The 15288-nt window shown below is 47.5% G+C and overlaps 1 protein-coding gene across 6 annotated transcripts; it reads right to left on the reverse strand.

The window, feature by feature from the left end:
- Positions 1–67: 67 nt before the first annotated feature.
- Positions 68–15189, reverse strand: baz2a (bromodomain adjacent to zinc finger domain, 2A). 6 transcript variants are annotated; one of them, XM_031844364.1, is made up of 30 exons: positions 15102–15189; positions 13702–13825; positions 12712–13590; positions 10013–11989; positions 9615–9890; positions 9155–9532; positions 8974–9037; positions 8463–8571; positions 8230–8331; positions 7864–8086; positions 7661–7722; positions 7512–7577; positions 7022–7414; positions 6673–6927; positions 6358–6572; positions 6176–6250; positions 5894–6068; positions 5741–5803; positions 5512–5656; positions 4791–5401; positions 4392–4686; positions 4011–4166; positions 3696–3856; positions 2938–3003; positions 2540–2823; positions 2311–2446; positions 2027–2173; positions 1472–1704; positions 1220–1363; positions 68–552 (listed from the first exon to the last, which is right to left on the reverse strand). In XM_031844364.1, the coding sequence occupies exons 2-30, from the start codon at positions 13823–13825 to the stop codon at positions 393–395; spliced, it is 7974 nt and encodes a 2657-aa protein (XP_031700224.1). In that variant the 5' UTR covers positions 15102–15189; the 3' UTR covers positions 68–392. The 6 variants fall into 6 exon arrangements, with proteins under 6 accessions (XP_031700224.1, XP_031700223.1, XP_031700227.1 ...); XM_031844363.1 differs by having other exon boundaries at positions 14992–15185; XM_031844367.1 differs by lacking the exon at positions 15102–15189 and adding an exon at positions 14804–14984.
- Positions 15190–15288: the final 99 nt, after the last annotated feature.

A 15288-nucleotide genomic window follows, 5' to 3' on the forward strand; every position in this document is an offset into this window, starting at 1 on the left:
GAGACCGTGTCATCACCTCACAAGCAGGGCTTGACCGAAGGCCGCGCTAGGACATGGGGGCTTGTGAAGGGACGTGAAAGGGAGAATGCAAACTGGAGATGAGGTGAAGATGAGACACGAAAGGAGGAATGAAAAGTGAAGAGACGCGTTCTCACTCTCTGTGACGAGGAATGGGTACAAGTTCAAGCCAGTTCAGCTGTTGGGCCTGCAAAAGATTCGCCCAGTAGAGGAAACAATAACAGACAAATAGCCAAAATCTATACATATATACCTATACACGGAGCTGGAAGAACATCCAGACAGTCTTAGCAGTAATGGAGAGAGTGTGCCTGGGACGGTGACAGCACCAACAGTATACAAGCCCCACCATCAGGGGGGAACGTCACAAGCTTCTATTTGTCCTTATTTGAGTAGAACTCCGCCCAGCGGCTCTCAAAGAAACGCCTCATGGCATGTCCGGCCGTTCCCACCTCCGACGTGTCCTCGTTGAACAGCTCACAGTTGTTGAAGACGAGCTGAGCGTCTGCTGCAAACTCCTCACAGTTGCAGTACCTGAGACGAGGAAAGGACAGATGTGGATGGTAGAGTTAGGAAAGGTTGAAGAACACTGAAGAACCAGCTCAGTGTCGCCAACTCTCTTCCATTGAAAGTAGCTAGCAACACTAGGTCCAAAAGTCGCTAAATCTAGCGAGAAAGTCGGCAACACTTCCCATCACTGCAGGCCTCCCTCCAAAGCCACTCGCCCAATATTATCATTACAAACGATAACAACAAACATGGATATTGTTTAGTAATCCCAGCTGTCAATCTAGCAGCTTGTAGAAGACTCTGTGCTATATTTGGTCTCCATTGCTCATGTTCTCTGTGCTTATTGTTGAAGTGTATCCGAATGCTAGCATACATCTAATGTTGTGTTATTGTGGTTAGATGAATGGAATTTGTGGAGCCGTTATATTGTTGTTAGTCGTCCTGTTAATAGAGGTGGGTGCGGGAAAGTAAAAGGTTTTTGGCAGGAGAAAAAAAACGTCAATAAATATGGATTGAAGCAGAATATTTTGTTGGATAACATTGTTTTAAAATTTGGAAATGGTTACATCCATCATTTTAAATCCATTTTGACTTTTGGACTGCTCCTTAATGCCCCTAATAAGTGAACTACTGTGAATGCGAGCTAATAAATAAATGTATTAATGAAACGAGAGGCACACTCGGCTCTTACCCTCCCTGTAGCAGTTTCTCTCTCATGGTGAGGAAGTCCATGGGGGTTTTGACGATGCGGCGGTAGCCTGGCACCAGTCGGGGGTTGACGGGTTCAAGGAACGGCCAGGCGGCTGTGTGAGCCTCCATCTCCATTAGAATGATCCTGGCAGGAAATAAAATGATTAAACACAAATCCACCAACTATCTATAAATCCTGTCGTGTAACATTAATGAGATGATTCTGCTCAACGTGGATAAAGGCAGGACTCACTCGCAGAAGGTGAGGTCAGGCTGGTTGCGGGTCGTCATGCGACGACGTTTAGCGGCGCTTCCTTCTCCAGAGTGACGGGAAGACGAGGGAGGCGTCACGGTCTCCTTGTACCGCGTAGCCATGCCGCCACTACTTCGCCGCGTTGACGTCTCCTCTTCGGAGCTGTCGTCTTCATATCTTCTCTTCTTCACCCTGGTCCTCTTTTTGGACAAGCGCGGCGTATCGCAGGCGTCCTGAGAGACGGAGCGAGTAAGGAAGCAAGTTGAGCTGACGGGGAGCTGAACAGCTCTTTAAATTTTCATATATCTTTCATATACTCTCTTGTATTTCTTGACTTTTGCAGTACTTTCTTTGAGCACCAAAATACAAATTCCTTGTATGTTAAAACCTACTTGGCAATGACCCAGTTTCTGGTTCTGATATAGCAAAGAACTCATTTGAAGGGAACAATCGCCACAAAATGCTCAATTCAAAACGGCCCTAATTTATCCTGCAAGCTTTGTTAATTATGAATTATTATTTTTCTTAGTCGGGAATCACAGGACGGGTTCTGACCTGGGCGACGCAGGTAGGACAAAACCAGTCTCCCTCTGGCACCTGGGTGATTTTGGGCCTCAGGCAGTACATGTGGCAGCCACGATCACAGCCGTCACACAGCAAGAGGCAATCATCGTTGTCTCCCTTCCTGCAAACCTGGCAATTCTGGATACAAAGCAGAGAAGAAGTCCTTATTGTCAAGATGACAGCTAATGGGATTTGGTGATATTTCTGTTAGTTTGTGCAGTGTGTTCGTAAAACAAAAAGGTCCAACAACAATCTTGAGAGTTGAAGTTACTTACCACTTTAGTCACAGATCTCTCCCAAGCAATGGCCTTCTCCAGCTGAAGTAAACACAGACAGACCTGGGGAGCGCTGCGGCAGCGATCCAGAGCTTGTCGCCATGTTCGTAGTCGCGACGTGATCTCGCTTTCCAGACTGGAACGGAAGAAAATTAAAAAAGGAAAATAAGTTAAAAAGATATATAAAAACAGAACAAAATTTCTTCCAAAGACAGAAAGTCCATCTCACCTGAAGACATCCATGGGATGCTCTTCTCCCGGGGTCGGTGTGAGAGGAGCGAGGCGCATCACTTCTGCGGGGTTCCAGAGCGGCTCCTTCAGGTAGCGTCTCTCGATGTTTCGCTCGAGGTTGGCCAACCGCAGCACTGCCAAGTCCACCGGGTGTGTGACCATACGTGGCAGGTTGGACCACTCCTTCTTAGTTCGCACAATCCAGTCATCACGCGGGTCAGCGTCATGTTCATAGTATTGGAGGTCGTCACGTGTTGAGTCTGGATCTGGGATTGTGTAGGGCTTAAAAAAGGAGGCAGGGACAGTTTAAGTATCAGTGAGGGAGGAAAGTAAACAGATGGTGTTTGTTTTTTTTCTTAACTAAAAGAACTGGAGGAATCGTGTTTACATAGTTACCTGAAATTCTGCCATTGGTGTCTCTGTGTTGGATTCAGCATCAGTCACTGCACTCTGAGGTGCCGCCTTGTAGAAACACAAAAAGCGGATATGTGTTGTTACTACACCTCAGATGTTTTCACTGTGTTGTGAATGGGACACATGCACACCTCTCAGCATATGGCCACAGCACAAGCCAAATATGTCAGTAAATGTTGCAAATTATATTCAAGTCATTTCCTAAAAGCAGAGAGACCACAGTGAATAAGAGGTGAGAAGTGTGGAACGACTGACGTTGTGGTTCGTGTACATGTTCCCTACTCGTTTCATTAACTTCTCCCAATAGTATCTGTTCTGCTCTCATCTCTTAGAGTCTCATTAAAAACCACTCATCCTCAATCTTGTTATTGCAAAGTAGAATTACCGCCTTGTGATTGTATTCCTTACATCCGCGTCTGTCCAAAATCACTTCATCATTTTTACCCCATTAGATCTTTGTGTGAAGTGAGAATATGAATTCTCAATATGAGGTCACAGAGACCTTTGACCACTAAATTATAACTAATCATTGAGTCCAAGTGGACGTTTGTGTCAAACTTGAAGAAAATCACTTCAGGTGGTCCTGAGATATCGAGTTCAGGAGAATGGACGGACGGAAAACAGGAATAACCCGATGCCTCTCTTCCCTCTTAATTTGACTTTGTTAACTCAACTGCAGTTGTAATTGTTGATTAATCAGACGATGCAGGATAGGAAAATAAAGAGAGGTAGTTTCTTACCTTGAGATGGAGGTCGGCTGCAATGACCCGCTGCTCCAGATCCTCCACCCACTGCAAGGTGCAGATGTCAGTCTCCATTGCTTTCTCCTGCACTTGCCAGGGCTGCTGCAGAGCCTCCAACAGCACATCCTTCTCCTCTAACTTTGACTCAAATATAGGATCTAGACCGGCAAGAACAGTTGTAACAGTGCGACAGGGGGAAAGATACAGAAGGGAAAAAAAGGATGATGTCAAATACTAATAGATCAGAGTTAAAATGCAAAATGACAAACTCCACTAAACAAGTGAGAGGATCCATTTATGACCAACACTCACCATTGATAGGTTTGGTGCATATCTCAGCTAAACTCTCCATGTGTTTGGCCAAATGCTTATGGAGCACCTTCTCCCTGATTCCCCTTGGATGGAGGGCCTGTAAGGTGCTATACAGCTCCTCTGGATCCTTGATCCACCACCAGCCACGCACCATAGCTGGAAAAGAAACGTAGGCATTACAAATAAGAAAGACACAATAAATAACCATGATTTATATGGTTCCTGTATAGATTTGTAAACTAAATGTTGGCAGTGTGGAGTCCTACATCTTTGGATCAGCTCTGAACTCTCTCATAGTTTGGGAGTCGCTAAAGTAGTACCAGTTAAAACTATTTAAAAAAAGAAACAATCTCTCAGACTTTTAATCCAAACATAACTTACATGCTGGAGTCGGTTTGACCACCAGTTGAGTGAAGTACAGCTGCTCGAGCTCCTGGAACACGGAGTTGGGAGGGCGGCCACGACGCTTGGCCGCAGCTCCTCTTGGCCCTCTGCGAGCAGGACTGCTGCCTCGGCTACCTCTCCTCCGCCTGCGCCCCGGCTTGGCGGGGGTAGTCGGAGCCGGCGTGGCAGCAGGAGCGGGAGCAGCAGAAGCAGGTAGCGTGGAGGGAACGTCCTGTGGTGTTGCTGCGGTCAAGACGTCAGCAGGAGTCAGGCTAGGCAAGAGCGGGTCCGACTGAAGGGTGGGAAGAGATTATTTATTTATACGCCACACAGAAGACTCAAAGTGCATTATTAAAGCATAACTAAATGTATTTATAGTTCTGACTGTTAGCAAACCTGCATGAGTGGAGCAGCGAGAGCGGGCAGAGCACTCGTGATCTGAGGGAGGAGTTTAGGGGGCGAGCTGGGAATCTGACACTCTGTCAGAGAGTTATCGTCGCACGGTTGTTTTGGGAGCAGGTTGAACCACTGTCCCTGTTTCTCTGCCATCTCCTTCACGCTCTCCTCTGGTCGATTACCCTCTGGAGCGTCCCCTGCTGCTGAGCACGTGCCATTGGTCACTGCATCCTGCGATTGGCTGAGCCAGCTCTGGAAGGCAGCCTGCGTGAGGTTTTGTGTGCCACTGTTCGGCGATCCGGGCCCTTCTTCACCCCCCGACCTGGCGCTACTCCGACGCCGGCGGCGAATCTTCGCCGTGCGGAGGTGAAGCTCCACCTCTGGTTTGATTTTTCGGGGGCGTCCTCGTCCTCTCGGCCTGCTCATGAGGGATGCAGTGCCGGGGAGGTTGTCCTCCTCTGGAGAAAAGGTGTGGGGCTGTGCAGAGGTAGCAGAGGAAGGAGAGGAAGGCAGAGTAGGAGGGGGACTGGTAGGCATGGGGGTCTCCTCCACTTTGGGCTCCTTTTTGAGGAAGGTGACTGGAACCTCGGCTACAAGGACTTCTCCAGAAGCTGCGTGATAGAAATGTTCAGATGAAGGTGGATAAGCCAAGGAGTTTTAAAGTCTAAAAAAAAAAAAAAAAGAGAAATCACATTGCTTTCAAATTCATTCTCAGACTCACTCAAAAGCTCCTCTGGCCCCTCGACCAGAACTCCTCCGAGGTGAGGAAGGGCCAAGTATCTGCGGTGGTAACGGTCCTGGCCCAGCAGTACGGCCCGCATGGAATGAGATGACTGCAGCAGCTTTTTACGGAAAAACGCTTGGCGCTGTGGAGATCCAAAAGCAGAAGAATATTGAATATAAAGCAGCATAAATGTATAAATAGCCGAGTCTGTGTAAACTTGACTTACCTTGGCTAGCTTATCGATCTGCCTTTCAAGCTCTGGAACGCTGGCAGTAGTGGGGCTCTCACTCTGTAACAGAAACGATCAAAAGTAAGTGTAGGAAAAAGCTGTCTCTAATAGAGGAAAAAAAAAAAAAGAATCACAACAACAGATATTTACATCACTGAGTTTGGGCTCTTCTTTGCGTGCCCGGCGGTTGCTTCTCTCAGAGGCCAGGCCGCCCTCCTCCAGACTGAGGTTCTCCTCATCTGCCACTCTGGCACTGCGCCTCCTCTCCTCAAAACACAGATCTTCCTCCGAGCGTCCTGTACGGCGCGCTAGTGCCGCCTTCAGTCTGCAGGAGAGAAAACAATCAGGATCAACACGTCCTACGGCCCTCTGTGTTTTTATTACAAAAAAAAAAAAAGATCTGAATTTGAAGAGAGAAAAACATGATCTTACTTGCGCAACTTCCCCTCAATGATCCACTTGTTTTTCCTGTAAGTTGCCATGTTTTCTAATGTGTTGTCAATGTCACTGAAATATAAAATGCAGACATTAATAAAGTAAAAGAGTAGCAGTAGTAACAAACCTTTAGGTTCAAGAGTAACCTAAAGGATGAATAACTGATTTCCCGTTCTGACCTCGTCACAACGTTGCTGCTGTTGAGCTCGTCCACCAGGAAACCCAGGATGGCGGCCTTGGTGTCCGGAGGCAGAGCATGAAATGTTTTGGTCCTCAGTGTGTTGCACACATCTGTCTCGTAACCGTGAGATTCTAAAAAGACGCGAAGCACTTCTGAGACTGTGCTGCGAGTCAGCTCTGACTCAACCAGCTTTTCCCCGAGGATCTTTACTGACTGAAGGTTGGGATGAGGAGAAAAACGTAGATTAGAATGTTTGCCACTCTTTATCAGGACTTGCATTAATGGAAAAAAATGTTCAAACTGTATCACACACCTGATAAAATGAGGGCAGGCCTGGATCATGGAGTGCAGCCTCCACCAGCTTCATCAGAAGGTCCTGGACCGCTCCTTGGCCGTCGCCCAGGCCTAAGAGACCCTCCTGCAGCGTGGCGAGGCTGGGCACGTCCTTGGGTATATTGAGACCAATCATCTTTCCATAGCCGTGTAGGAACTCGACCACAGCCAGACACTGTGCAAAAGCTTTGCCAGAAAGAACCACACCGGGGACACGGGACAGCTCTGGCAGAGGCTGGTGGAGACAAAGTTTTAAATAGGTCATGATTAAAACCCTCTAATTAGAGCTAATGTAGACTTAAAGAAACCGTTTCAATAACACAACTCACTTTGTGGTCAGTGAGACACATGTCCTCTATGGGCTTCTTCAGTTCCTCTGCGATCAACTGCTGCCTCTTCCGCTCCTCCATGCGTCTCTGGGTCTGTGCTCTCCTCTCTGCCGCCCTCTTAGCTGTTAGAGCCGCCTGAGCTGCCGCCTCTGCCTCTGCCTGGGCTTTAGCCAGAGCCTTGGCTTTACTGCGAGCACCCAGCACCCTCTTACCCTGGGCTATCCTCTCCTCGTCGGTCTGCTGTACTGGCGGAGGAGCCTCGGGCTTGACCGACCTCCTCCGGCCGGGCTTCTTGGGCTCTGCAGCAGACCCCGGTGCCGGCTGCGGGGCCTGGGGGGCAGTCGGGTCGCTTGGTTCAGCCTTCAGATCCAGGTCCTTGGCGTCTTGCTCAAGCTGAACGCACAGAGGAAAGAAAGAACAGGTGGAGGTGAGGAAGGGGTGGTGCCGAGGAAGACGCTGACAAATGATTTTGTGTTGATTTTATCTGTACCTTGGCTTTCTTTTTCTCCGCTTTCATCTTCTTAATCTTCACATCCTCCCTTCTCTTCATTCTTGCCTAAATAATAAACAAAAAATCAGGACGAGGTGCCAACAGCAACACAGCTAAAAACCACAAACTACATGAACTGAACTAGATACCTTTCTCTTCATTTTCTTTTTGATTTTCACAAGTTTCTCCTTTTCCTCCTCCGTGAGAGCTTCTGTAAAAAGGAAATAAAAACAATTAGCTTCAGTGCAACATTCTCGAGGTTATGTGCAAGTCTTCTGTTTGCCAAGTCTTTAATACCAGCTATAAACACATCCCTGTACACTCATGCCTCCTCCAGTCTAAATACACTCACCCTTGGCCTCAAGTCGCGTCAAAAGCTTGGCGTCAACTTTGCTAAGGAGGTCAATCATCTGTGGTTTGGGAGGTCTACCAGGGCGGCGGACCTGCCCTCCCTTCAGGACACGGACCCTGCGAGGTTTCTCTTTATCCGGGTTTGGAGGTCGACCTCGCCGGCCGGTGATTGCCATGATCATAGAGGGAACCTCCTCATTGGCCAGGAGGATCCACTGCTTACCCTGTAACATACAGTAGAGAAGGATGAGTCCCCAAAACGTCTTCGACAGGTTTGCGTCACCATGAGTTTAAGCTGTGCGAATGATTATACTTTCTTATAGCGTAGGAAAAATAAACAGAGCAGCACTCAGAAAAATAAACAGACCTCAGGAGTTTCCCTTTCTTCATAAAAATCTCCAACAGGCATGCGTGGGCTGAAGCTGAAGTGTTCTCTGCTGACCACACTGTCCGTGTGCTTCTTCAAGTACTGGAGGAAGCAATTAGGAGACCGGGCAAGAGAGAGAGAAAATAATGGTCATTGATTTGACATTGTCAACACATCACCATGTTTTCAAGTTGCCTTGAAAGACAATTTAAAGAACTGCCAGTAAAACGTACCTTGATTATTTCCGGGAACTGCTTCATCCTCCTTCCACAGGGTGTGTAGTACCAGGTTTCGCCCTTCATGCGGTACTCCATTTTCTTCACACGAATCTCCCTCTTCCAACTACAGTTGACAGAGTTCATTATTACAGGATTATCATTACAAATCGAGTTGTAATACATCAACACTGCACACACATTTGTAAACTTGTCGAAACTAAATAAACACGTTTTTGAGACCTCAAACAGGATGAGTTACTGAAGGAAGTAATTTACAAGTTCATTATTGTTGGCATTGAAATATTTTTTTAACTAGAATGAACTGACAGCTGAACCAGGACTGCACGCCAAGACTTCAATGCAGAAAACATGCAAAAAATAAATGTATTTAGTTACAGTGAAGGATTTCTGACTTATCTGAAAACTGGGGTTTAGTCATTTAGCAGTTATCCAGCTAACTCAGATTTATTGAATATTAGAGAAACTAGAATAATGCAAGGAACAAAACTCCACAAGGGAACATTACCCATGTCCCATCGGGAACTGAACCTGCTCCTCAGTTGCAACCCTCCTCTGTCTGTTGGATTCACCTGTTCAAGAAAATGCACACAAACACATTTAGCATTAGACTGTTAAACTGTGAGATCAACTCTCAGCAAAATGCCATTTACAGTGGAAGCCCCCCTCTAACTAACCGCCTTCTTTACCTGCAGTGGAGCTGTCGTCATCATTTTCGTCAACATCATTAGCAACTGTTTCTGTATCTTGTTTCGGCGTTTTCGCCACATTTCCTTCCTGGTCTTGTTTCTTGGCCCTTTTCGCCTTCTTGGGTTTCACGTCTGCTGTGGTGTACGCTGAAGCGGTGGCCAGAACAGCTTCAATTGTGGCTGTGACGGTATCAACCTCTCCCGTGGGAGGCCCAGCCTCTCCACATGCACCCGATGTTTCTTTAACATCCACCTTGAGAGACTTCTTCCTCTTTCTGCCCTTGGCTACCTCCTCTTTAATGCCTCCGTCTTCTTCAGTCTTTATCTTCTCCACTTTAGGGGTTCGAGCCCGAGGCTTCCGCTTGGCCTCCTCAGGAGCTGAACACAAAAGAGGAACAAAAAAGTTTTAAATCAAATCTAACATTTTAACATTTCTTTCTGAAATCAGAATGTTAAATACCTGGGATTTTAATCCACAATGTCTTTGGAGCGCGAGGTTTGCGTGGTTTCCCTGGCGTTTTCTGAGGTCCTCCAGCAGCTGACAGAACAGGAACGGTTACTGGTTGGAGTGGGTGCACAGCAAGGCTCTCTGCTGGGGTACTGAAGGCGATGAAGTTCTCATCTCTCATCTCAAAACTCGGGGGAGTCATGGTCTCACTGGCAGTGGTCTTGATGCTAATGCGTCCAGCTGAGTCTGATGTGTCGTGTCCTCGGGGACCCCACTCTGCTTCAGGTCCTGAGATGAAACAACAAGAACATTAAGCTGTTGGCAGAATTCAGAAATACGGGATGACGACGTACAAAACAGAATCGGTTGACCTGGCTGAGACGGCACAAATGGGTGTGAGTTGGACTCACTTGAGTTATCAGAAGGCTCTTCTATCTGAGAGAGAGACTCCAGCATGGATTCTCCTGTGATTTGACAGCTGCCCTTGGTCTCTTCTGCCTCAGACGTTTCCCTGGTGGAGTCCAACGTGTCATCTCTGGACTCTTCCGCAGAATAGCCGCTAATTCCAGTGGTGTCAAACCCAGTAGATGGTTCCTCTTCTGCATGGGAAGTGCTGTCAAACTGAGACGCGTCCTTCGTCAGGTGAAAGCTGCTGTCAAAGTGAGTGGAGTCGTCTACGCGTGAGCTTTCGCCGTCTAGAAACAAGGTCTTTTCAAAGGCAGAGCTGACATCAATTCTAGAGGGGCTGTCAAATGTTGAATTGCCATCAAAGTGAGACGCTGTGTGTGAAGAGTTAAAACTTTCGTCTTCATCCGTCAGATCTTCTAATCTTGTGCTGTGGAGATGTGAAGACTTTCTGAGTGGAGTCTGCTCCCCCATGGAGTCCTCTGCCTCACAGATGCTGCTTTGCAGGTGGTGCTTTTCAGAGGCTGTTGGTGTATTCTTGGAAGCGACCGTGGTCTGCAGGAGTTTCCCAGGAAGATCAGTGAGGAATTTGGGTGATCGAATTTCAGATTTGTTAGACTCAGTAGCTTCCACCTTCTGTGATGGCTTGATTTGTGGATGATGAGGACGAGGTGGGTGTTCTTCTGGTTTTCCATTTCGTTTGTTCGCCAACGCTTTCCTATCCTCACTATGACCACGGTGCTCTGACTTCGGAGACGACTGCTTCAGCGCATGAGGAGGAGTGGTGTTAAGAGGAAGCTGCTCAGAGTCAGAACTTTGGACCACTCCAGAAGACGTGCCCATTGCAGAAGTCAGAGGCACCAAAGCAGGAGGGCCGGACACGGGTGCAGTCCTGGAGGCTTGAGCGGTTAGAAGAGGTAGGGTAGACGGAGGTCGGACTGTAAGACTTTCATGGGCTGCTAGGGAGGGCAAGTTCACCGCTGATGATGATACCGTGGAAAAACCAGAGTCAGCAGCTGGAGAAGTGCATGTCTGGCGCTGAGGTGTGGGTGCTCGGTCACCTGGTTTACTGCCAACTAAAGGAGTTTTTGAGACAGACGTGACAGATGAAGATCCTGATGTAAAGGAGCCGGGTGGTGTTGAGGTTGAAGATCCTGATGCTGACATTAGAGGTGGAGCCACACCAGCAGATGAGGATTTTGCAAACATTGATGAGACAGCAGACATTAATTTTGGGGGCCCAGGCTTTTCATGCTGAGCTCTGGGTGCATCAGGAAAGCAAGACGTCAGCAGAGGTGGCTTGGACCCTTCAACCATCTGCTGAAGAGATAAGATGGGGGCAGTTGTGACATTTGTTGGAGGTCTAGAAGACGTAGGAGGCAATGAAGACTTGGTTTGATGAGTCAAAGAGTCTGATGACGGAGGAGAGACTGAAGAAACTGCAGGTTTAGACATACTATCAGTTGAGACATGAGGTGTAGACAACTTTTGAGGTGATGCAGGCAGGGAGGAGGAGGACGAGGACCCCATTGACAGATGCTTGGATCCAGCAGGGGGTGTCTCAGTCGCAGCAGTAGTGGCAGGCCTGAGGCCTTGCTTCATTAGAGGCGATGAGGAAAGTCTGGGAGGAGCAGCTGGAGACAGAGTAGAGGACACATTGGGGGGCGTTGAGATTTGTGGTGGAGTAGATTCTACATCAGGGGGTGATACCAGAGGAGGCCCGGGGGCAGACGAGGGAGACTCAGAGACCCGAGGAGGTGTTGAGGCCTTGGTAGATGCAGAGAGCAGTGATGACACCGACAGGGTAGGTGTCTCTCTGACAGGGGAAGCCATTTCTGGTTGCTGAGCTGCCGGCTGTTCCGAATGCGGATGGTAATCGGGTCCCACGTGAGCTGAACTTTTGGGTAGCCTATGGGCAACAGGTGCCCTTTCCATGCCGTTATAGCTGCTATCTTCCTCCTTGACAGCTTCTCTTGTGTGCCCTGAGACAGAAATAAACAAAAAAATCAATAAGGCTGTTAAGTGTTTTTTATATGATGAATTCACAGTGAGTGTATAATGTATTGAAGAGTCCGATGGTCACTGTTTTACATAATCAAACACTGGCACCTGCTGGTTGAATCTTAGCACTAACACACCGCTGAGCACCGGCATGAATCCTGGCCCAATACGAGACATTCATGTGCAAGAAATAACTAGCAGGGTACCATAAAAGACTAAATATATACATCAAATAACAATGTTAACAATAATATAAATAAATTTAAAAAACCTTCACATTTGAGAAGCTGAAACCCCCAAAAATGGCTAAAATTATTAACCAATAACAAACAATTCTCTTCTATACAGATGCCATAGAAAGCAAATGCAACCAGGGAGTGCCGTGTTTTAATATGATCAGCAGCAGGGAAGACGAGGCCAAGTATGTACAAAGAGGAAGAGGACCATATGACTGCATGAATATCACTCAACTAGTGACATCTAAGGAGGAAATGTGAAGTAGAGGAGACTATTTCATTTATGAGGAAATAGAAGTTGAATAGATACCAGTAGTGTCAACATGTAGAACTAACCAATTCCAGGCACAAATGTAATATCACTAACTTTTTGTGGAAAATAGAGAAACACAAAAAAGGGCAGACGTGATAAAATTAGACACAAAGTTCCACAAACACATCCGTGATGTAAAAGTGTAAATGGTCACCTTGCATGATGGTAGATATTCCCACATTGCTAGCATGGGGGCTGCGCTCCCTGCTGTGACCCTTGGGCGATCCACTATCCTGCACTGTTGGCGGTGACATCATTGGTGTTGTGGATATTCCCACGGGGAGTGGACTGCCAGTGCCCCCTCTGCCTAAGCTGTGGTGCTGTGGGCTGACCTGTGTGGGAGTAAAATTCTGGGCAGCTGGGGGCATCATCGGAGTCTGGCTTTGGGGCTGAGACTGCTGCGATGGCTGTTGCTGGGGAGACGGAAGGGATTGATGCTGGTAGTAGGGCATCCCATTAGGCATCAGGCCATAATGCTGTGGTTGCTGGTGCTGCTGGTGGTGGTGCTGTGGGTGATGGTGGGAGTGGAGGTGCTGTTGCGACGGCTGATGCGGGGTGGGTTGTAAGGACTGCTGCTGGTGATGTTGTGACGGTGTTATTCCAGGATGTGCCTGACTCGGGTATGTCCCGTACATACTATGGGAGTTATAACTTATCTGCTGTGGGCCAGGGTTACTCCTGTTCCAGTACTGACTCCCAGTAAGAGGCATGCTTGGTGGGCCTGCCACGGGGGGCTGGTGGGAGCTTTCAACACCCCCATTCAGCTGGTACTGTCCATGACCCTGGAAGTGGTGCTGTGACTGAGGCTGCACCATCCCGGGTGTAGGCTGCTTCTGGTGCATCCCGTGCCCAGGAGAGCTGCCCATGGCTGGACCGTACTGTGGGTGACCTCCCCACAAGTAGTCATAGCCCATGCTGCTCTGGTGGTGGTTGCTCATGTGTGGGTAGGGAGCTGTTGGTGGGTGAGAACCAGGCACCCCAGACCCGAGTACAGTAGTGACGCCATTCACATTCATTTCGCCATTCATATCTGCTAGACAGAACAACATTAAGCAAGTTAGAAAGAGAAGTCTGGCTCTATGAAAGCACACAAACAGACCTTTATAGAATGCATACTGATACAGTGCAGGCCAAAACTACTCACTCTTCCCCTGCTGAGGAAAGCTCATGGAGGACCCATTAGTATAAAGAGAATCCCCTGAGGAGAGTTTAAGTCCTGAGTTTGCTGAGGAGTGGCTGTCATAGTTGAAATGATTATTTGACTCCATCTGGAAAACAAAAAAAATACAGATTTACACTCCTAATACCCAACCGTCCATTCAGTAAAACATATAGAAGTGGAAGTCAATGCTTAGCGGGGCTAAGACGCATGTGCATCACAAAAAAAGAAGAATGATTTAATTAATTCCCATGCAGCTCTCAACACGATACGTAAATATGTACGAAATGTCTATCCTCGATGATTTTTGGCAGTTGCAACTTGTGACAGCACCATTTCGTTCCAACGGCAACCGTCAAAAATGTCGCAGCCAGCAACAAGCAGATGCCAGGCCCGTAATGGACAACCGGGATATTACGATATAGAGGCTCTTCATTAGGCGCCTTGCTAATACAAGCTCAAATCTACCATGATAAATGTACGGCCACACACACACTTGTATATCCGAAGAACAGGCGGCCGCGGCCACAGTAACAACGGAGGGATTACCGATCATATTATATAGTCACTCCCGAGGCCTGAAGCAGTTACCAGTTATCAGTTACACACACACGCAATACAGAAAGTAGCCCTCTGTGGATACTCGATGTCCTAATTCAGCAAAGGCCGTTGCAAAAAAGCAGGCGCCGCGTTAGCACAAGTCGCGCTAGCTGCGTTTCTCAAACAGAACAATTCCCTTTAAAGCGCCGCTAGTCAGCCGAGCTAACAACGGACACCGTGCACGTTACACACGTAGTTCGGCTCATCAATAGGTTTGAACATACCGTTTACTTTAATGCGAAACATCGGATACAAAAATATCCACAATAGCTCCAAGGTTATTTAGCTAAATCATCACAATAGAGCCTAGCTAAGAGACGCTAGCTATAGATAGGCTAACTGATAGCATCATCAACGTGAGTACGCACGGTCCTTTAAGCTGCGATGTTAGCTAATAGCCAGGTAGAAGGTGAGGAACCATGACGCCCATCAGCGGATGAAAATAAAGACCAACCGTTCTGTTGATAGCGACTAACGGCTAACTCACTCGTTAACAGACGGGAGGCGTGCTCCCCCTTTTGTTCACGTTAGCTAACGTTAGCTAGCAGCCAGATGAAGTTACATTGTTTACGCTGCACGCACACAAGACACATTTTTTTTGTTGCAGAGCATCATCCTCCCACAACTGCCACCATCAAAAGTTTCGCTGATATTTTCAGGTAAAAGCTATCCAACCTTTTTCCAAATCCTTCGGATTAGATGCCTCTAAACCCTTTCGTCTAAAACACGGATGTGCGGGTGAAGATAACACAAGCGGTTTAAATAATAAAACAACTATTCCCAACCTTTGGGTTTTAAATTAGCAAAACATGGCTGGTGTGGTCCATTGCAGCCATGATCACAGAACAGAGCGAAGAGGAGCGGCGTCAACGTCCCAACAACAACCGCGTACACATCCGGTCACGTGTCCTCACGAGACTTCACAAGAAAATCCGTATAGTATTAGTACATGTATTAGTATTATTATTAATA

The sequence above is a fragment of the Anarrhichthys ocellatus genome, unplaced genomic scaffold, assembly GCF_004355925.1.
Source record: "Anarrhichthys ocellatus isolate YVR2014 unplaced genomic scaffold, GSC_Weel_1.0 scaffold5, whole genome shotgun sequence".
Lineage (NCBI taxonomy): Eukaryota > Metazoa > Chordata > Actinopteri > Perciformes > Anarhichadidae > Anarrhichthys > Anarrhichthys ocellatus.